The sequence below is a fragment of the Gambusia affinis genome, linkage group LG13 (assembly GCF_019740435.1).
Source record: "Gambusia affinis linkage group LG13, SWU_Gaff_1.0, whole genome shotgun sequence".
In the NCBI taxonomy this organism is placed as follows: domain Eukaryota; kingdom Metazoa; phylum Chordata; class Actinopteri; order Cyprinodontiformes; family Poeciliidae; genus Gambusia; species Gambusia affinis.
In genome coordinates this window covers 13550686-13573199 of record NC_057880.1, presented here as the reverse complement: position 1 = coordinate 13573199, position 22514 = coordinate 13550686, and the positions used below count along the sequence as shown (strand labels likewise).

The 22514-nt window shown below is 38.1% G+C and overlaps 2 protein-coding genes across 4 annotated transcripts; both read right to left on the bottom strand.

Moving 5' to 3' along the window:
- Window positions 1-6993: 6993 nt before the first annotated feature.
- On the bottom strand, window positions 6994-19244 carry chata (choline O-acetyltransferase a). Of its 3 annotated transcripts, none has more exons than XM_044137453.1 (15): window positions 19067-19244; window positions 18352-18417; window positions 17910-18101; window positions 16777-16895; window positions 16638-16691; window positions 16382-16562; window positions 15565-15742; window positions 14421-14590; window positions 13418-13518; window positions 13195-13335; window positions 12980-13102; window positions 12755-12896; window positions 11536-11595; window positions 11308-11445; window positions 6994-8347 (listed from the first exon to the last, which is right to left on the bottom strand). In XM_044137453.1, exons 2-15 carry the CDS (start codon window positions 18397-18399, stop codon window positions 7955-7957), a joined length of 2040 nt encoding a protein of 679 aa, XP_043993388.1. In that variant the 5' UTR covers window positions 18400-18417; window positions 19067-19244; the 3' UTR covers window positions 6994-7954. The 3 variants fall into 3 exon arrangements, with proteins under 3 accessions (XP_043993388.1, XP_043993389.1, XP_043993390.1); XM_044137455.1 differs by having other exon boundaries at window positions 8120-8347; window positions 11313-11445; XM_044137454.1 differs by lacking the exon at window positions 11536-11595.
- Window positions 19245-19769: 525 nt separating this feature from the next.
- slc18a3a (solute carrier family 18 member 3a) lies at window positions 19770-22292 on the bottom strand. Its single transcript, XM_044137452.1, has one exon. It carries the CDS (start codon window positions 21858-21860, stop codon window positions 20298-20300), a length of 1563 nt encoding a protein of 520 aa, XP_043993387.1. The 5' UTR covers window positions 21861-22292; the 3' UTR covers window positions 19770-20297.
- Between the last annotated feature and the right edge of the window lie 222 nt (window positions 22293-22514).

Genomic DNA, 22514 nt, shown 5'->3' with positions numbered 1-22514 from the left:
TCGATGCAATGTGGGTTTGATATTTACTAATAAAAACATACTTTTAAGTTCTGTCAGGGTGCAGAGTCACAATCCACCTTTCTAAGCTACAAGCAACTTACAAGTGTTGGCAACAAAATCCACTTCCACTTGGCAACTAAATCCAACTGGCACTTTGTTCTGCTTATAGGATGTAAGTATAGGTATTAAAATGAAAATGCAATTTGCTTGTCACTGCAAGTGTTCTAGCAAATTACAAGATTAGCTTTACTGAAGTCCTTTTTCTTTTAAAGGGAAATATCAAAGAGACTACTTAAACAAAACAGGTGGTAACATTTCTCCTTAGCCTCAAATTAATTCCAGGATCTATCTGAGGGATTTATTAAATTCTGTCTTTTGGCAGTGACGTCTTTTTCATTCTCAACTGGTTTGCAATACTTATGGAAATGTGTGTGCACACAAAAATGTAGGTGCAATGCAGTGTAAGCACACAGTTAATCTGCAGTAGCGCTAAAAACTATTAACATTAGATAAAAGCCAGACCTCCTTCTTTGTCTTTACATTCTTTTCATCTCCTTGTATGAATTTGAAAGTGCATGTATGTATTAGCTTTTATCAAACTAAAGGAAACCTTAGGAGAGCTGGATGGTGAATTTTGACTCCTTGATCAATGAAGTATCACTGAAATAAAGGTGCTTTCAGTTTTTAAGGCAACGTGGAAGATGATGAAATATAATTTACAACTTGTCAGTTTTTTAAATTTAAACACAGTGCTTATCTCATTGCAATATTTCTTTAAGGAAAGTTAGGCCAAGCTGCAATTTTTTAGGACCTTGAAGAAGATGATTGGATATTGCCGATCTGGATATCTTTATTGACCTAGAATTAAGAAGGAAATGCGCAGCAAAAATCTTTGATTGTATTGTCCAGGATCAGATTTCCATTCAGAATCTTGCTGACCAAAAATGGCTTCAAACCTTTTGCCTTCTTGAGGATTAGTGGATAATAAAAAATATATATATAAATCTTTACCTGTCATATCCAAATATCACTTCAAAGCAATGAGTGAAAGAATTTCAGAATAAAGCGTCCCCCCACAATCTTCACCCCCCTGCTCTCGTTATTCCCCGTTTCATTTAGTGGACAGTGGGCTGGAGGACGCAGGATGACGTGAGAAGGCAATCGAAGTGTACGGAAATAGTGAGTGCAGAGTCCTAGTTACTGTTGGCTGCTGTTATCAGAGATCAGTACATGTCAGGGCGTAGTGTTACATTATCTATTATCACAAAGACCCACAGCTCCCTAATGAAAGCTAATGATGGACGTCATGGTTCCTTATTTGTTCTACTGAGTCTACAAGTCTATTCTCGTCCCTCCTTGTCTTCTCCACAGTTTATAATATGGTTTGCACCTGTCTCCTCTCATATAGACTGTAATCTTGAGCCTCACCAGTTCTCTCAGGTGGGCTTTTGTTTGACCAGAAACCTGCTAAATGTCTGTCCACTAATACTGAAAATGAACCTTCACAAACCAATGCACAACGCTGGCTATACAATTCTCTGAATCTTTTTTTTTTTTTTTTAAACCATCTCCATTTTATCATCTGTCAACCTATCAGCCCAGATTACATTGTTGAAGTCAATTAATTGTAACACATGCTGTGGGTTTTGAGGCATTCTAGGGCAACTAATGGTAATTTAGATTATTAATTAATCTTTTAGTTCATATAATTTTCTTAGATTTATTAACCATTTAGAGTGTAGAACGTGAAAAATTGCCTTCTCAGTTTCCCACTTTAACTAGAACAACCATTAGGGATTTCCAAAATTATAACAAGTATTTTCACTTCTTTTACCCATGTTTATACGTTGTCAAAAATGCGTAAAAGAAGTTAATATTCTAGTTTTGGTAAAGGATTTTATGTATCACTGAAGCTTACTCAGACCACTGTGCTTATTGCTATAGTTCTCTGGTTTTGCCTTTTGTTTTAAGTTAAATGATTCAGATTGTCAAACAGGCAATGATAACCTGGCTAAAAAAAGAAAAAAGATTTCATTTGGTCGGGCAAAAACAAGCTGATTGAAACTGTGGGAAAAAAAAGAGAATATTTGCCCCCTAAACTTAACTGGTTGTGTCACACTTGGTGGCAGAAAATCTCAGTTGTAATTTAAATTCAGACTAGCATTTTTCTTATTTCTGAATTATGAACACTGACCTGAACTGAAGCAAGTGGGAAGGTTGATCTATGTTCCTTGTTTTCTCTCTGTGTACAATGCCTCACTGTGGTTTGCTCAATTTCCAAAAGCTTTAAAAGAGACTTTAACATTTCCAGACTCAGTAATTTTGTTATTAATCTATTCTTGAATTTGAACAGATTTAGGTATGACGTGTTGCTTTGTGAGGAGTTTTTGATTTTATAAGTATGGTAATATTCTGGCCTAGTTTGGGATTGTGAAAATAATCTTGACTTTCAGAAAAAAAAAAAAAAGATAAATTATTACATAACGGCATTGGAGGACTTTGTACTATAAATCCTGTTTTTTTTCCCCTTAATGAACAAAAATATCTTCAAAGAATTTAATAGACTTTTTCTGATATTGAAATTTATTTGATGACCCAAAACTACCTGTATGATTGCATGTATATATTTCTTGTGCTTTATATTTTTCCATAATACTGAATCACTTTATTTATATATCATCGAGCCAACTAAGAGCTTTTTCATTAATTTAATGTATTCCCAAGTGTACCATTTAAAAGCAAACTGTTGATAATTCCACTGTCTCTACACCCTACCAGATTTAAGGGCAAAGTGGCAGTTTATTAAACATGATGAATTAAGTAACTCTGGTTGTGTGGAGAGTAGCTCTGTGAGTCTAACAGACTGAAGACGTCAGCGCCGTCCCCAGGGAGCTGCAGAGCCCACATGGTGTTGTCATGGTATGGCGGCAACGAGTGACACATGAACAAAACCAGCCCCCTTTTCTCTGTGCCTGTCTCATCTGTCCCCTATCATTTCTCCGCCGGCCCATCTTTACTGACAACCAACACCCCCCCCAAACCCAGCTCACAGCGACATACATCATAGTAACTAACCAGAGCCTTCAGGGCCTTTTCTCTTGTCTCACATTTAGCTCTGACATCTACCTTTCCACGTCAGCTGCTCTTCTGCAATATGATGCATGAAAGTATCTCTCTGTTTACAGATTTATTCCAAGTCTGCTTCTCCTTAAGTTTTTAAAGCTACTCTTCTCTCATCCTCCACAGCGCCGATTCCCTTTGCAGTTCTTAGAAGCTGAGCATATTGGCACGTTACAGATGAGCGAGCCTGCTTGCATTTCGCGATGTACCTAACAGTATGGACTACTGGATTCAGTAGCTGTATTTGGATGGGGTGTTTGTGTTGCACCTTGTACCCCTTTTACTGACTAATGGGGCCCCCAGGGCAGAGCAGAAGCATGTGTATGTGTGTGTACATAGGATAAATAGAAAGAGAAAAGTATAAGTTTCAGGGTGTAGTCTTAAGGAAGAAAACTGCCTTAGCTAACTATTACAGTGCCTTGCAAAAGTATTTATACCCCAATATTTCACACTGTAACCCCAAACATTACCATAATCTCCTTTGGCAAGAAAGTAGAGCACGATCTGGCCTTTTATAAAAGAGAACCAAAAAGAAAGCCATAGGATGTCCTGCAAGTAGCGGAAACTTTGAAAATGTGATGCTCTCATAACCTGAACTTTCTAGCCTACTTATTTGCTGATGTCTTTTTTTTTTTTTTAGCAGTAAATTAAGGCAAAAATATTGGTGTTTATCTGTAGCTAAATATTTTTCCTTCCCAGAGATAAATGACAAAGAACATTGATATGGGAACATTTCCTTTCATTAATAAGTTATGATGAAAATCCAAACCGTTTAACTTCATAACTTTAAAGTGTGTGTTGTGTGTACTTCAATAGCAGCATTGTTTTATCTGACTAACACAAATTAATGATATAATCTTTATTTATGTATTGCCTAATGATACATGTAGAGTCAAAACTAAAGAATAGTAATAACACAGTATCAGCTTTTATTGATGTAATCCCTTGTACTTTCCTTCTTTCTGGCCACACATGCAGGCTCCAAATACTCCAAAAAGGAACACTGCTTACAAAACAGATATGGTTTTTCACTGTCACGGTGTGTAATAACGTTTTTACAGCAGCCGTTCACTCTGACTTGGAACATTGTTTACTGCCACCAGGGTGAGCTCAGTTTAAGGCGGGGGCTGTCATCTCATCCAAGGAAAGCTGTTCTCTGGTAAGTGTACCATAAAAACCAGCTGGTGGAGAGCAGCAAGAACGGTTCTTATTCTTTAATGCCCTTCTGTGGTAACAGGCAATCTCTTGTGAGTTACAAGTAGGGTGTTATTATTATTATTATTATTATTATTTGTTGTTGTTAAATGTCTTACCAAAATCCTTAATTAGTGCTTCAATAATGTAAAATTCTTTCCTGGACAGGTATGTGTTTTTTCAGGTCATGATGTGAGCTTGGGGAAAAATCCGTGCAGCCTCGTTTAAAAGGAAGTCAGCTGCTGCTTGGCAGCAAACACAGTGACAGCTCAACACAGGGAGACACCACTCCCCATGACTGAAGGTACAAACAGGCAATTTCTGCAACACAAAACCCATTCATGGCAGAGCTTAGAAATAACCTGCCTGGATTTTTATTTGGTGGTTTTGAACTCAATGTACTGCCGCCCTGGATACTTGCCCATGTTGCCCATAATCAGAAACCACGACTGCTTACTGGCCGTTAAAAGTAAGTTACACTGATTGCACTCATAGGAGTTTGAGAAATGTGAAGGAAAAGAACCAAAATTAAATTAAGAGTATAACCTCCAGCGACTGAGCTACACTTAATTCAATAATGTAGCTGCTCTGATCCTTTCAGATGGTTATGCTGGAGACATTCACAGTACAGCCCAGTAAACCTGCTCTGGTCAGGTCAAAAGGGCACACACTAGTAGTATCCTGTTGCTTCTTCACTGAGCAGTGGGAATGGAGGGAATTATGAGAATTAACATGGTCTTCAAAATGTAAGCATGACATTAATAATTTAGAGACAAATCTTGATATTGTCCAATTTGTTATGCTTTTTTAATTTGTTAATTTGCATATGTCCATCTGTCCTCAGATTTCATTGCATCAGCTCCATCTGAGCGCCTGCTGCAAATGTGTAAAGGTGATCATATTATTGAATATCTACATAAAGAATTTATAGACTTTATCAGAATTTATAATACCAACATTTTCTTCTTATGATAGTTGTCAGAAATATTCTGATCTGTTGTGGTGCCATAGTCAACTGTTTACAACCAGTGCAATGTTGCCAAGTGCTGCCATGATTGCCTCTTTTCCTAATTCTCAATAAGCCTCTTCATTATGGGGAAAATGTTCAAGACTAATTTAGGCGTCTGGAAGTTATGTGGGAAGATTTAAGGATGGAAGATAAGTAGCCTTGTACATTCACTTTGCATGTGACTCTATGTAAATTCAATCCATTTACTGTACCATCATTAAGTGAGCTTTTGATCAAACTATCAGAAGATCCACTCAGTGATTGCAATAGTCCTCAATGTGCAGCAAAGCAATACAAAACGAGTGCTTGAATTTACCTTACGTTGTTTAATCAAACATAAGCACTACTTCTAACAGAACAGCCTCGATATTTATTTAACAATTTTTAAAAGCACTTCAGGCAAGACTTTAAAGTCCAGTGACTATATAACTGTAACTGGATTTTTATCAACTCGTCCACGCCTGCTAACTACTGTTATGTGCTCAGACAGATTCTGGTGCCATTCACAAAACTAGAGAAGTGTAGCAGCACAACTACTGGAGTGAGCTTTGTCTATGTTTTCCTTGGATAAGTGTGCTAGTGCTTTTTGTTTTTATATTTGGGATGCACAATCCTGATTAGATATCTTCCAAGAAGTGTTTCTTTTTACCCAATAAGTTTAGCATTTTCAAAGTTTAGTATTTTTAATGGCTAAAAAGGACTTTATTTAATTGCTAGGACAGGTATTTTTGTCAAATATGTAAAAACTGATTTTGTGCCATTTGCCTTGTTTCATAGTGACAGGGATACTCATATAAAATTTATATCTATTGTTTTTCATTATACTACAGCTACAATATATTTCACAAAGATTCTCAGATTTGCGGACACACATGTTAATTAAGATCTTCTAAGTGCGTTCCTAATTAGTATGCAAATTCAAGTTTGGAAATAAAGTTTAGAGATGTGAAGATTTATTTTGGCGTATGCACAACTCTATTTTAGTCTCTTATAGTTTTCTGCCAGTTCTAAGTGATCCCCTGTTGCCTGTGAATGCAATGCTTAGCCAAGCATGAGAGAATTTCTTCTAGAGCAAATTAGTGATAACGTCTAGAGGGAATGATATTGTTTTTCTTTCTCTTTTTTTTTATGAACCCCCAAAAGTTTGGACTTGGTTGACTAAGCATGAAGAGCTTTATTTCTGTGGTTGTTAAAGAAATGTTTTGTTGGCCCAGTGCTGATGGGGATTGCTGTATGTTACAAGCAGATGAGACTGAGGAGTAGTTAAAAAAACATACCTTTTATCTCTGGAGATTTTTGAGTACAAGCTCTAAATGTACAGATGGCACACTCAGGTTGTCGTTTGTGATTAGTGAAAAAGTCACTTGTTAATTTGTGTTCCAATATTTTTTTACTTTTGTTTCAGAGTTTTTTTTCCTAAACATTTTAATGTTTTTAAAATGCACCATCATTTTCAACAGGGAAAATGATGGGGTATTTTGATGGTATGGTAATATTTTATGGCACTCTGTATCACATAAAGAGCCAATAGAGTACGTTTGTGGTTTTTAATTAAAAATCATAAACATTGAGGGTACAATAACTATTCCGAGGGAAAACTAAACATTGTCATGATGGTGTATAGCTTTTATTGCTTTTATTAGGTATTATTACCAACTTGGTGCTTCTGAGAAACCTTTATAACAAAAATAATGCTGATCTTATCAGCATTATCATAGTACAACAATCCTTTGTTTGACAAAAGATCACTAAAAACTGCTTTGGTTTCTTCCCTTTTTTAATGTCTTAGATTTTACAATTACAATACATCGACATTAAAGAACAACAATAATTTCTCATTTGCACATTTCATGTACTTACTTTTTTAACTTCAACTCCTAGCTTGTTGCATTAATTAAAACAGTTAAATTAAATCTTCTGCTCATAGATCCTATGATCCTTCTAAAATACTGTAAACTTTGATTTTATTTGTACATAAGCACAGTGTCAGTCCCAGTGTGTGGCACACAGTTGATACACATAGTGAATTTAAAACAAATTATTTGATCAAATAATGTCTTTTTTATGTCTTATTTAGGAAACTCCAGAAAAGAGCACAATGTTGGTACAATACAGGTGGTAAAATCAGCAAAAAGGTATTACACTGAAGACTGCAGCAAGCAAAGTAAATAGTTAGATATCAGTGAACAATTAGATCACATCAAGCAGATGGTTGCAATAACTCACAGCTGTAGTCAAGCTTCATTTAAAAGATGAGGCTAACATGTAAACTAAAACACATCATAAATCTTCTTTAGTTAGAATATCTCTGGTTGTTCAAAATATTAATTTGTTTTTTAAATATGGTTCTCTTTCCCATCTACATATATCTATAGATCGATATATATGCATATGTATATACTGGTCATTTGAATTTATTTATTCTACTGATACTTTTGACAACAGACATAAAGCTTCACCCATCAAAAAATAATTATTTCAAAGTCTAATAATAGTTCACAGTACAGCAGAAATTTTTACACATCAATGTAATATTTTTTTTAATCACAGTTACTGTGTGGAAAAATACAGTATTGCACCATAATACACTTCAATAGACACCACAGTTTTCTCAGATTGACTTTTGCTTTTTTAAAACTTGCCTTTTGCAGAAGTCCGGGTTCGGGCCTCTGTAAAAGTTGGTTCTGGACTTTTTACCGGAACCTGTGGATTTGTTGGGTGACTCTTGGTTGAATCTTGTGACTTTTTACCCTTTGTTTCCGTCTGCGTTTGCATCTCCATCGTCTGATTGTTTCGTTTTTGCTCGGCTGGGTTGGGGCCACCGTTGCACCTGTTGCACAGATCCATCATGTCCTGAAGTCCCTGCACCAAGCACTTTACAAATTTTACTGAACACGTCTGCAGGCTCTCGTGGAAACTAGACACTGAGAAGATGATGTGGTCTGACTGAGGGTTGTAGCAAGCGCCGTATCCATCGGGCACCACTGGTCCGTAGCAGCAGAACATTTCTACAGTTGTTGGGACCTGAGAGAAGAGATACTACTGAATCATAAGCAGTTAAACATTTCTATGATAAAGTACAATTTGGAAAAGACTTATGAGTGCTATAAATACGTAGAAAGATTTTTAGATCAATCACATATTTTCAATGCAGCCCAATCATTTTTACAATTTGATAAGTAAATAGTATGTAAGTGATACCAATCCCCTCATCATGCAAACTGGAGGTGTGAAAATATGTTCACTTTATGCAAAAAGACAATATATAAGCTTGGGTTCACTTGAAAGAGATGGTGTTTTCATAACATTTTCAGTATAGATAAGATTTATTTTTTTTAAAGTAATGGTTTTTCAAATCTCTAAACGCTTTGAATAAACAGTAAACTTTGTAAAAAATAATTCAGTTCAGGTTTGATCAGTCTACATGCTGATCTTTATGCTTGTTTCAATCCAAGGTGGTGTAAAGTCAAATGGAGTTGACCCTACTCCCACGGGGGATCTAAAGGTGAAGTAATAATGATGTAACTACAGTTAAAGTTGATCTGAGTTTAATGAAGGTTGTTGACTTGTAGTGAAGTGAAGTGTCAGACAGAGTCTAGGGGAGTGGCTAAGAAAAAGAGGAACTGAAAGGAGATCAAGGGTGATGATCCAGAGCACAAGAGGCATGAACCCAGACAAAAGAGAAACCAAGGAAAGTAGTGTGCTGACTGAGAAACACATGGTCGGTCCAAAAGAGGACCGGAAACTGATGAGAAGATGGAAAGAGCAAACTATGCAATTGGAAAGTGACCTTTTAAGTATTCTTGGGTCAAAAACCCTTAAAATCTACTGCAGAGAAGAGGGACTTGGGCTTTCCTTCTGAGCAGTCAGCTTGCTTTCATCTGAACAGACTAAAAAGTCCTTACAACAAGGTGAAGAGGATCCAGGAGCTGCAGGAAAAGCAGAGGGCTGCTGCATGTATGAGTAAATCACCCCAAGGACCCCCCAAAACTGCAGCTCTAAATTTGAACTCCAGCATTCAGGACCTGGGACACCGAAGTGTTTGCACAGAGCTAAAGGCTCATCAGATCTGCTGGGACCCTTCCTTCATCATCAGACTGGTACTTCAAATTCCATCCTCTGTCTCTCAAAGTATCTTTTTAGTGCTCTCAGTTTCAGCGGTTAGGAGAGGCTGTGTTAGATTAAAGTTGATTTTACCATATTCCTTTGATGTAATGTTTGTACCTGATTACTGCTGCTGAATTAAAATGTTACTGACCCCTGCAAAGCATTACTAATTAAAGAAGCATTCAAAATTATTCAGAAGTTGGGGACATTCAATTAATCTGTCACTGTAATGTTTGTCGATGGTAGTAAAATAGCTACGGTGCATGATCCTAGAAAAAATAAGAAAGGTGTTTATAGGTTGCTTTAAGCCCAAATATTATAAAATAAAACAACAGCCCTGGGACTTGACAAAGTCATTAACTAAGCCTGGATCTCTTCCAAGAGCCAGTTGTGAAATGAGAAAAAAAAAATTGTTTAGTGAATGTGTTCTGTGGGAATTATCTAACTTGGGTTCCTGGTTATTAAACACATGGAATGAAGCGGGGTGAGGCATTCAGGCGTAGGCTGTCAAAATCCAGGCAAATCTCCTCTAATAAACCAGTTAGATAGATTCTCTATGGGTTCTGCGGTGGGTTATACCCTGCAGATCAGGGATCTAAGTTCCAGAGGGGTACGTAGCTGGTTCAGGTATTAACCCTCTCCAAAGGAGAAATAAATTGAGGGACTCAGGTGTACTTGTGCAACAACAAAGGTAAGAATCTCAAAAAGTGCTAAAAATGTCCCTTTGGTATATTTACCAGTAAATCAAATATTAAATACAACTCAAGCTGTGTTTTAAAGACTCTCTGCCCAGTGTAGGATTATCTACCTCAGGTTTAAAAGCCTAATGGCATCTACACAAAACACGTTGGGGTGGGATTAAAACGCCTTCTTGCCCTCTGAATGTATTTTGTGAAGGGATTGATGAGATGAGTTTGGTCCAAGTCAGCCTGGCTCTGTTATGACCTCACATGGTGAGGTAGCCACTACCCCAGATTGGCTGACTTTTATGGAGGTGAGTCAGCTTTTCAGGTCAGGGGAGGGAAGTAGTGATGACGTATAGTATGCGTGTTCTGCCAGCAGCAGTATTTACAGCTGGAGCTCTACTGGAAACACTGTCCTCAAGCAGCAGGAGTTCATTTTAGGGAATTTTTGACCATTCTTCTTGAAGTGCATGTGTGAGATCAGACACTGATTTTGCTTTTGGTCTGGTTCACAATCTCTGCTCTTATTCATTCCAAAGGCGTTATATTTTGTTTAGGTCAGGACTATGTGGAGACAGGTTCACATAGCAACCAAACTTGCTCATCCATTTCTTCATGGATGCTGTTTCATGCACAATGTGCAGTCATGTGGGCCATTCTGTGGGCCAGCAGAAAAGGGCCATCCTCAAATTGCTGAAATTATTCAAACTGTTTTGGTTTGCTGATACACTAATGATATGTCTAGAATCTAGCACTGAATCTGATGTTTTGCCTTTTACTTAGTGATATAAGGGCTGGATGTAGCTGCTCACACATGGTCAGCTACATGGTTATACCGAATGGTCTTAGGCAATAGTTACTTCAGGACTCTGTTCCCAATCACTTCAGTTTCATTAAAATGCCACTCAGAGTTGACTTTAAGATATTTAGTGAGAAGAAAATTTCTTGGCTGGACTTATCACACAGTGGGCATCCTATTGTGGCATCATACTGAAATCCACTGGGCTTCTGCTTAATTTTAAAATGTCAATTTAATTTAGAAAGAGATTCCTAACATTAGTTGTTTAGTTGTACTTGTGTGTTTGTTTATGCTTGAGAATATTTTTGTATATATCTCTCACTACTTGGCAGATTTCGTTCAATAAAATTCTACTTCTGAAAGTGTATAGCATCGTAAAATTGTTTTGAAATCACCTGACTTGTGGAGAGAACAAAGTGATTACTGATGAGATAAGCGTCGTCTTTGAAAATCTCAGGTTTCTCCATTTTCATTTCGCGAGCCGCCTCACGCAGACCCAGCAGGTGATTGTCTATTGCCCTCCCAGCAATTGCCTAGAAGAATGCACACAAAAAAAGGTATGTTATTGCAGTTATTCAATAATTCAATGTTGTAGTAGAAATGCTATGATAGAAAAAGATTACCATAACAGTATACTTTGTCTGTGCATTTATGGCACATCGCAACAACTCCATCTTCATTTCCTGCCCGTGCAGAGGGTAGCAATTAATATTTTGCTATTTTATTAACAGTAAACTTTATAATGTCCTAAAAATAATAGTGCAAATAAGAGCAAGACTGATTCTGCAGCAATATACCAGAAATACCAGAAATATTAAACACATGTGAACAAAATTAAACAAACTTTTTTTCTCACTAACGTCAAATAAGATTAAACATTGCAGTTTTTGATCAGTTAAGATTTTCACCATTATTATGTTTTTGCCAAATACAAGAACAATGAGTGAGATACATTTCTGAATAAATGTTTTTTGTTTCTTGTTTTCTAGTTCAGAATTTTATATTTATTTTTGTTTTATTATAGCTGCCTTTTGAACTGTATGATTTTGAAAAATGTGTGTGTATCCTTCGACAAGCTTCTTGCATGAGTTTGCTGTAATTTTGGTGAATTACTCCAGATGTTACTGAGTGAAGTTTGTAGGTTGCCTTGCTCACACACACACCTTTTCCATGGTACTTTGTGGTGCCCAATCCAAGACAGTGACTTTGTTGTCCTTTGATTGAAGTTATTGATCCAGCCATTTGATTTTTGTCCATTTGAAAAAGCTTGTTGAATCCAAGCCTTACCTTGCTGGCTGATGTCTTGAGGTCTTTCTGGCTTTTTTGTGTTGCTTTTGAATAATTGCTTCTTCTTTTGCTTTTGATTAAGGTTAAAGGTCACATTTTGCACAAATTCTGGCTGGACTTTTTCTTGTGGTTGATACTTTAATATAACTTAACAAATGAAAGTGGCACTTTCTTGGTGCACAATGCTCTTTGTGACTTCTTGCTGGGTATCTTTCAATATTTTCTTACTGTCACTTGAGGAAGTGGTGTGTTTGAGGTGAGGCCATAAAATATATCCACAAAGATGCCTCCATTAAACTCAAGTGTTGTGGATTAACCTATCAGAAAATGCTAATCTTAGTGTTTGGAAACATTCAACGTTTAAGTAAAAAAAAAAAAGGAAAAAAAAAAGTGCTTCAAAACTTTCTCCCTTGTTTATTAATCTGGAATTTACCAAGTAAAATTTACTTTTTACTTTACCAAACACAGAAAATGATTGTCTAATTTAATGTCAGGCTGTGAGAAAAATGATGTTTATACTTAAGTATCTAGTTTCAACTCTTTGAAGCATCTTACTCTTGAGACGAGCTTCCTATCAGTCATCGCTCTAACAAAGGCCAAAGCTTCAGGTGTGGCCGAGCGAATGTTGTCAACTCTGCCCTGCTGAAAGCGACGCATTGAAGCGCTCTCATATGTCGACACCGCTCTGCCGTGACACCTATAGTGAAAACCAGAGGAAGAAAATCCTAATTTGTGAATTAAAATAACATATGGTTTGATGACCTTTCATCTTTTTCTTACCTATAGTATGCTAACTGTAGAGCAACCTGGATGTAGGCATCTGGACTCATTTTCTGCTTCTTGATGAACTCTTTCCCATAGTCAGAGAATTTGTGGACGTTCATGTCCAGATTCTTCACCAGCCTGATTAAAAGGGGAACAAACTTTGCAGCGCATTGAACACAAATATCCACAGAACGCATTTTGAATTCCATTGTTCCAGAGTGAATACGAACCTGTGGAGCTTGTCAGCAGAGGAGGTGAGAAGTTTTTGTATCTCTGGAGAACATTTCCAGCGCAGTCTGCGTGGCGCAGGCAGCTCGCTTACACTCGCAGCCCTGACCAGCTTCGATGGGCTGCCAATCCAGATGTCACGTCTGGAGAGAAAAAAAAAAACAAACAGCATTGCTTTAATAAGAATTTGGTATCTGTTATGCATCATAAAAAATAATTTCTTACATGTATTTAAGTAGATACTCTGAGCACTGCACAAGAACAATTCCTTCAAATGGAGAGTGTTCACACACGACTCCACAGCAGCCATCAGCTCCTACAATAAACTGAAAAAGATTATTGTAGGAGCATTTTAATTGGATTCATCAAATGCTTAAGATTATTTGACACTTCAGTTCAGTGCAGGTGTGTTGTTTAATTCTTTAGGAGGGTATCAGCTGCACACTGCACAGTAGAGGCAATAATTTAAAAGGAAACCTAGAACTTCTCCTGTGAATGTGATTTATCAATGTCTGAACGTGTTACATGAACATTTATATCAAAATAAAAACTGAGGATCTGCTGCAAACTGAATATAAAATTTCAAATGCAATCTTAAGTTCTCCAATTTCATTCCTTCAAGCATTACTTTTACATTGATTTGCTAAATAAATTGAATGTCGCTGCAGAAGTACAAAAGGATCTTTAATCGTTTAATTTTCCTTTCCATTAACAAAAGCAGATTAATCCCATAATTCAATTTTTAAATAACACATGGCTTTCTAAGCAACAATATCTTGCAAAAATGGTCATACTCCTTGAACTTTGTTACACTGAAATTACACAGAGATTTTTTAATTGGTGTGTGCTTGTTTAATAGACCAACGCAAAGTAGCACAACACTTCAAAACAAAAACTTCAAAACAAAAAAACAGTTGCATGGTTTCGTTTTTTTAATCAGTTAACTTTGAGCTTTTACTTGAACTATAACTGGGCCATTCTAACACATAAACATGCTTTGATCCAGATTCCTTCCAACATAGCTCTGGCTGAACGTTCTTGTGAACCTTGCCCTAGTTTCAAAGCCTTCCGTTCCGTCTCTAACAGGTTTCCATTCAGGATTGATTTTAAATGTCTTCATCTACCTTCACATTAACAGTGGCTACTACTGCTTTGCATTGGGCTGTTATGTTAACTCAAAGCTCTCTGACACATAATAATGAATACTAAAGGGATTCTGCTCACTGACCTGCATCGGCTTGTCGTACCAGCGGTTGCCTCCGTTCTTGCTCGGCCCACCTCCGTGAAGCATCATTGTGGCGCGTGTCGTATCACTTTGCTCAGTTCCACTTGCGTCATCCAAACAGAGCAGGCACAAACATCGCTCTATCATGTCCAGGGAGTCTCGGTTGGTTGATTCTGTTGGGAGAAAAATGTTGTAGCTATATTTTGATCTTCTGAAGTTTTGTTTTTCAATAAAAATTCCTTCCAGTCTCAAATCTAGCAATAATCAAACTGCTAAGTTGATTCTTTTCTCAATCTTTGAGTTCTAACTGGATGCTATAGACATAAATTAGATCTATTTCTTTTATAAACATCTTTATGTAAAAATCACCATATTCAATTGAATCTTAAATAATTATTCTTAACAGTCACTAGTCAAATTAAGACTTAAACTAATAGTAATCACACTAATACTTTTGCAATAAATTTAGTAAATAAAGAAATGCTTAAAATATTTTTTTTTTTTAACAAATACAAACTATTAGAAATCTGATGAAAACGAAGTCCTCCCAACCACATCTTATCAAGTTGATTAAGCTCAATAAATCTAGTTGGTCTTCTTCTTGGTTCTGTGTGTGTCTGCACTCTGCTCCAGAATCGCACAGCTCATTAAAGTTGCCATTTGTTAAATCATCAAAGACTGATCGATTCAATAGAGAGAGTCTGGGTAATGTGTGTCTGTAAATGATCACAATCCCACCAGAATGTTGTTGTTTAAAATACCACTTTCTATCTTTTAAAGGAGTGATAACTCCAAAAGAAAACTTGAGAGAACATTTGTCAGACTGAAAGCATTTGTCACTCATGTTTACCAATATGTATTACTCTATTATCCCTCAAATGCATTCAATGTTCATTATCCCAAGTAAAAAAAAGATTGTTTAACCCCTTAACATGCCTCCGTTTTACCATTGTATTTTCAGGGATCAGGGTGAAAGGGTTAAAAAACGTACTGAGTTGTCAGGTAGAAAAATAGATACTTGTTGAGAACAAATATATCTCTTCGTGTACATGTGGAAGAGCGGACAGATTTCTGACTATCTCCAGTGCTATCCAGTCATTGCTGGAAACGTTTTTATAAGAAAGTTCAGATTCTGTAAAAAATGTACCTCTCATTAGTACACTGCGAGCCTCCGCCCACTCTGTCCGTCCATCTGACGTGAGGAGACCAGTAGGTGGAACAGGCTCATCCTCACTGCCAGCCATCTTGGATATCTTTTCCAGCTGAGTCAACAGATCTCTTTCATTCAGCCTCCGGAAATTGATCACCACATCCAGAACGAAGAACTGCAAAGGTTCAGATCAGACATAAGCAGATTTTTAATGCAGTGGTTCATCTGCAATCTCCTTCATATCAAATGCAGAGCTTGTAGGTTCCCGTATCATGAGCACAACATAAAATTTAAAGTGTACAAAATCCAAAAAATAATTTTATAGATTCTATTTGGTGACATTATTCTTTCAAGATATTTTGGGTTGATTATACTTGTATCAAAAGCTCCAGCTGCTTGTCTTTTGTCTCTCAGAAAGTATTTTCTACATCTCAAAGATTAAGGCTCGAGTCTGCAGCCAATCCAACAAATAAAAACTATCTATTTTCTCCCTAAACCAATCTTTAAATATCATCATGTAACTTTACCATCAAGAACAAAGAAACCTTGTTGGTCCTTAGATATGCTCAGTTAAGTAACAGATTCATCTTTTGGGCCTCTGACATTATTGAACATGAACCTGTGAGCTGAAATAAGCCAAGACCATCAGACTAGATACAATAATAAAATCAATAGATCTTGTTTTACTTTAAATAATTTTATCAAGAAGCTTCTATCCTGCTTCTTCACTCAGACCACCAAGATAATTTCTTTGGATTAGGTTTAATACAACGTTTGTGTAATAAATTTAGTTATGTGTTTCTTTGTGTCTCACCTGGTTCTTACAAGCCACAATGATGTGTTCAGGCTCTGGCATCACGCTGCTTTCCTGGGCCACCAGTGTGTCCCTGTCAGGCCCCGGTAGGCGATATGATGTAAAGAGGCGGTAGTACTGCTCCATGCATAGAGGTTGACCAGACAACTGGCCTCTGGCGTAATCCACAGGCAGGGCACGACTACACATTGGGACGCATGCCTATGACTGTTATTAAGTATTTTTTTCTGAACAGGATAATTTCATGGTGACTTACGCATCAAGAAGCATCTTGTACTCCAAAACTCCTGAAATCAAGTGTGCAGCAAACCTAGAAACAGAAACCATGCTTTGTTTTAAAGCTCAGACCATACGCATGAAGTCCTGTCCTTAAAACTGTTTCATTTGTTTCAAACCTTAAAGAGTCAATGGGAGCTTTGAAGTTCTGTTGGGGAAAAACCATTGCAGGACTCGAGTTGATGGGCAGAGCCAGTCTGTTGTTCAGGTACATTTCATTCAGCCAGTAGTCATAAACCTGGAAGGTTTTCCATGAAATAAACAACAAACAAACAAAAGAAGAAAATACAAAAAAGACATCTAAATGTGAGTAGAAGCACAGTTGCATCTCAAAGCAGAAAATTAATTTAGTTCAGAAATTAAAGATGTGAAATAAGATACATCAGTTCAAAACACACAGTGAAATATTTCAATATTTCTTATTTCTGACAATATATTTGTTGGTAATTGATGTCAGCTAAGAATAATTATAATGAAATTTATCAGATTACATGAGACAAAGTTTCATTTTTAATACAGAATGGTGGAAATATGGCTGTACAATCATGAGGAACACTAATTGCTGTGACTGTTGTCCAGCAGACGGTAAATATCTTCCAAAAGGAGTTTAAGGCACAAATGCTGATGAAGCTATCTGTTGACAGAAGGCCATGGACAAGGGCAATTAAAGTTGAGTGGAAGGAAAAATGTCTTCCTCTTGAAAGGTAATTTCAAGAAGCAACTAGAGAAATAACACAGTTAGAAATGCAAGCAACTTCAAAGGCAACTTGTGCTTCCATAAGATCTTCAGTGGAGCCACAGGTTGATCTCCTCTTCATTCTGTTGCAATTCATACAAAATGAGTTCAGTTTTGAATCAAGTTGCTCTGCATTTCTGAAGACTGACATTTTTTATTTTTTTTAAATGAAAATGACTTTTCATTGGTCTAATATCAAATAACCTTGTTCAAAAATAAACCTTAATTGTTGCATTTCAACAGAAGTTTAACACTTGAAATCCATCACTCTGCTCTGAATATGTATAAAACATGATCCCTTTCTAAACGGAATTATTGAAATAATAAAACACATTCCAGATCATAGAGATGTGCCTTCAAATATCATAAAAATTTGGTTAAAACCTCTTCTGAGTGTGCTATAAGTTATTCAAGTGCTGTTGGGTTAATAAATTAATCCTTCAGTAATGTCTTTTTAGACTTCTGAATCTTAAATAAGTGCATTACTTCCACTTCTTTCTAAAAAGTTTTATTTACCCAGTTTGCCTTTTTCTCACTCCTCTCCACGAGTTTGCTCTGCAGCAGCTCTCCCACTCCTCCAGGAGCTCCAAATTGCTTCACGATGTTCTGGGTCTTGTTGAATTGTTCTTCAGTGAGCAGGTGCTTCATGCATCTCAGGTATGTGTCCAGAGTCTCACTGAGGCTGGGCAACGGCAGCTTTGGCAGAGCCTGGGCAATGTGTTTGAATCAGTGAGCTTTAGCAACACATTACCCATAATAACCTGAAACTAAATAGCTTAATCAGTCTCTCATTTCGTCAGGAAAGATCCTAGTTTATTCTATCTGACAACACAATTCACATTTTTTCTTTTCCTAATTTCACTTCAAGAACTATGAGATGTCTCAGGCATCAGTCAACATTTAATTTGGTCCATTTTTGTTTCATTCACATTTAAATGCAACTAAAAACCATATTTACATTTCCGCTTGCAGAATCTTTGAAAGTGTCTTGGTTCCGGATCGGCATCTTGGTGACACGCGGTGACTGTCAAGAAGGTAGAGACATGAGAGTTTAAATTTTCAATTTAGAACTACATTCTGAAGGTGTAGTGTACAATGATGCTTTTATGAAAGAACACTATTGCAGGGAGAAAACCTTTATTGTATCCATTGTTTTAACATAAATTATCTTATTTGCATTTCTCTTCTTTCAATTGGCTTTTTAAAACACTTTTTTATTTCTGTGTTAATAAGCAACCAAAATGTTCAGCAGACTGCATTCAGATGTCAGTCTTTAGACTAGAAGGAAGAAGAAGCTTATGAGTTAAATCGTTTTACACCTTTTGTGTGTAAAACCAAAAAGGGTCATGAAGAGGTTGAATGTCTTTGAGATTTACCTAAGTCTTAGTTTTACAAAAGTAGTGCGATATGAACAATTTGTCACACAATGTGAAGACATATAATCTAATAATGTAATATATTTATTAAATAGTGTAATATTACTTCATAAAACATTGACCTTTTCATAGAAATGTTAAAAAATATCACCTGAATAAGGTGAATTGGTGAAATAAAAAAACTAATAAAAATAAATTAAATCAGCGAAATCTTCATTGTTATTCTTCATTTTCTTTCAACTAAAATACCTGAGAAACCAGAACAATCAATGACAAGAGATACAATATTTTACTCACCTCACATACAGCAAGAAAATTTTACTCCTCCTGAGGCTCAGACGGGGAATTTTTGACGATGCATCATAACTTGAAATCTTTTTAGAATGGAAGAAAAAGAAAAATCCTCCAAATTTCTCAATTTCTGTCCTTTGTCATTTTGAGCATCTTTTGTCCTCCCTTTCATGGCATCAGTACAACTCCGTTGCTGGCTCAAGAGAGATGCTGAGAGGATCCCTCAGCCTCCAGGCAGCCTGGCTCCTCCCAGAAGTCCTGCTATTCGCTGAGAACTTTGTTTGGCAACTCTGATTGTCACTCCACTTTATTTAGGCAACAGTCAGCAACTCAAATCTTAACACCTTTTCATCAGACACTTGCCAGTTTACGTCTTTTTTTTTTCACTATTTGCATAAAACAGTTTATTCCTAAGAATATATTAGCATTTTCAACATCAGAAATTAAAATTTCTTAAATCTACTTTTGAACATTACCAAAAACTTCAATTAGTCACTTTTTACAAAAGGAACTTACTGTATGATTATAGTTTATGTATATGGGAATGTCAGCAAAAATACAACCCTTAAATGCCTTCATGTTTTATATATATATTTTTTTTGCATTTTTTAGAAAAACATTTGCTACCTCTTGACTTAAAATAATTGATCATATATCACACTGTATAATAATCGAGGTTACCGCACAAATAAACGACGTAAAACATCGGTATCGTTCACATATTGTTCTTTTAATTATGTACATGAATATACATGTATGTACAGTCACAGATCATTTCAGGCTTTGCATTCCAGAAGCACACAATTCATTTAAAATTAGAGTGCAAATTCTCCACAATAGGCAGATTCCAGGTAATTATGGTACTTCTGCCCTTCAACACGCTAGTTTGCATATTTCATTCATAAGCAACACGATTACCGATGGCATTAGAAGACGCATACATTATATTTCCTTAAAACACGTTTGCACAATATTCCCTGAAGAGTCAGATTCTGTTACAGAGATCAGAAGATGGACAGACATAAATCTCACCATTTTTTTTTTTCATTTTTACTAAATTCCCCTTTTTAAAACAAAGTTGCGACCACTTGATTGGACAAAACCCACAGGTATTGTCGCACGCTGATATATTTTCACAATCTTAATCAAAACGTATACACACATTGGCACTTTTTAAATTTCACATACAGCTTAAAGGTCTTTAATTTTTATCTGTTTCTTTCTTTTTCCTTTTTTTTTACGCGTACTCTCCTCCTGATGATTCCTCCTCCGAGTGAGAGCGTTGGACAAAAGTCTCGATGCCGCTCTCATCAATTGTTGTGCACAGACCTTTTCTCTTCTTCTCCCGTTGTTCCATCTTAATCGTGTCGTACAGACCCGTGGGGCCGTCCTCCAGCAGCATGTTGCGCTCTGAGAAAGAAGGCTTCATCTGCGTCACGTTCTTCAGCAGAAGCAGCGCCGGCGCGTAAAGGACGTTGGCGAGCCCCATGCCCAAGTTTAGCTGAACAAAGCCCAAGTTGTGCACGATCTGACCGGCTACGACGGGCCCCAGGGCGTAGGCAACGCAGTAGGAGATGTCCGCTATGGCGTACACGCTGCCGTACACCGAGACGTGGCGCACATCTACGAGGAAGCCCAGCGTTGGTAGGAGCGCCGTGTCCACTAAGGCAATGCCGAAGCAAATGCCGCACAGCGGCAACATGAGCTGCCCGAAGTTCTTGCAGGCCGGCACCGTGCAGGAACTGGCCCCTATGAACACCATGCCTATGGCCCCGTAGAACCACTGCAGGTGAGGGTACTTGGCTGCAAGTTTCACAGTGAGATACACCCCTAACACATGCGGGAAGAACGCAGGGAACCAAGTCATGCCGATCTCCCACTCGCTGGCATTCATGTTTTCCTCCATCCAGTTTGCGATGGTTGGCTCCAGGAAGGCGAGAGGTATGTTGCAGACGATCAGAGCTCCCGCCACCACAGCTATGTATGGGTCAATCATCAGCTTATAGATCGGGGTGCCCACGGGCATGTTTTCCCTCTCCCTGTTGGAGAAGGGCTTGAGCACAGTCAGACACAGGATACCATCAGTGAGGCAGATGCAGGCCAGGATCAGAAAAGGCGCCTGCTTTCCTGCAAATTCATACAGGACCCCTCCGAAGGGCGGTGCAACCAAACTTCCGAAAGAGATGAAAGCCAAGGCTATGCCCAGGGCTTTGCTTCGCTCAGTCTCCTCCGTGAACTTGTCCGCGATGAGAGCGATCCCTGAGGTGTCCGCGAAAGCCGAGCCAAGCCCCTGGATGCTGCGCGCCAGGAACAGGGTCGCGTAGTTCTCGGCGAAGGCGAAAGTGAGAGTGGAGAGGAACATTATGTTGAGTCCAATGAACAGCGGGATGTCATAGCCCACCCTGTCTATGAAGGTGCCGCTCAGCGGGTTCACCAGCAGCTGCAGGATGGCCTTGGAGGCGAACAGGACGCCTATCTGCAGGTCGAAGTTCCCCTCGGCCGCTCTATGGATGGTGCTGTTGGTGGAGTTGGAGTGCGGCACAGCAGCTGGCTGTTCCTGATCCGCTGCTTTCTGTAACCCCTCCAGATAATCAGGTATAATTGGCACAATAACCATGTAAAGCATGTTGTCTAATAAAAGTGCAACACACACTATTACGAGAATTATGCGTTTCTGTCGTTCTGGGTCTTGGATAACGTTGCCCAGCTGTTTAGTTCTTTCGCCCATCTGGGACAGTTTGGAGGCGGCAGATTGTGCCACATTAGTAGCTTGCTCCTCTGTGATCCCCTCTGGCTCCATGTTTTTTTTTCTTCTCTTTTTTGATGTATAAATTCTTGTCCCCGAGTTTGTTTTACAGGATTACACACATCTGCTCTGCTTCTGCTTCCCCGATGAACTGAATAACTTTCCGCTCTTTTACCTCTTCTCTGTCCCTTGCGCTGTCCTTTCCTCGGACGCCTTCTTCCACTTCCGTGAATTGGACTCGTTTCATCACCATTCCCTCTTGTTGCTTCATAGCCTCACATCCCGTCAGGTGACGCGCGGGTTCCCGACTCCAAGACTCACAAGTTGAGGGTTTCATCCGGAGCGCAGCGGCTCTATCGGCGGTCCGTTTTTGCTGCTGCGCCCCACCGGCTCCCGGTCGCACCCAGCTGTCTCCAGCCACCTGTAACACGCTGAGCTAAGTCATTATTTCACATAATACGGGTTCGGTTTTTGTCGGCTGTTGGAGGAAATACACACAGCTGCTTGTTGACTCCCATAGGTATCCCCCTGCCCCCTCCCATCTAGGTCCATGGCTGTGACGCACCGTCCTGCTGCTCTCCAGAAGATCTTTTATGCTAATTAAACACAAAATCCCGAGTGCGCACTGCTGTCCAGTCAGTCGCATCAAAGCAGAGCTGCAGATGCCTTTTCAGGAGCGTTTGTTTTTCTTATTCATTTACTTTTTCG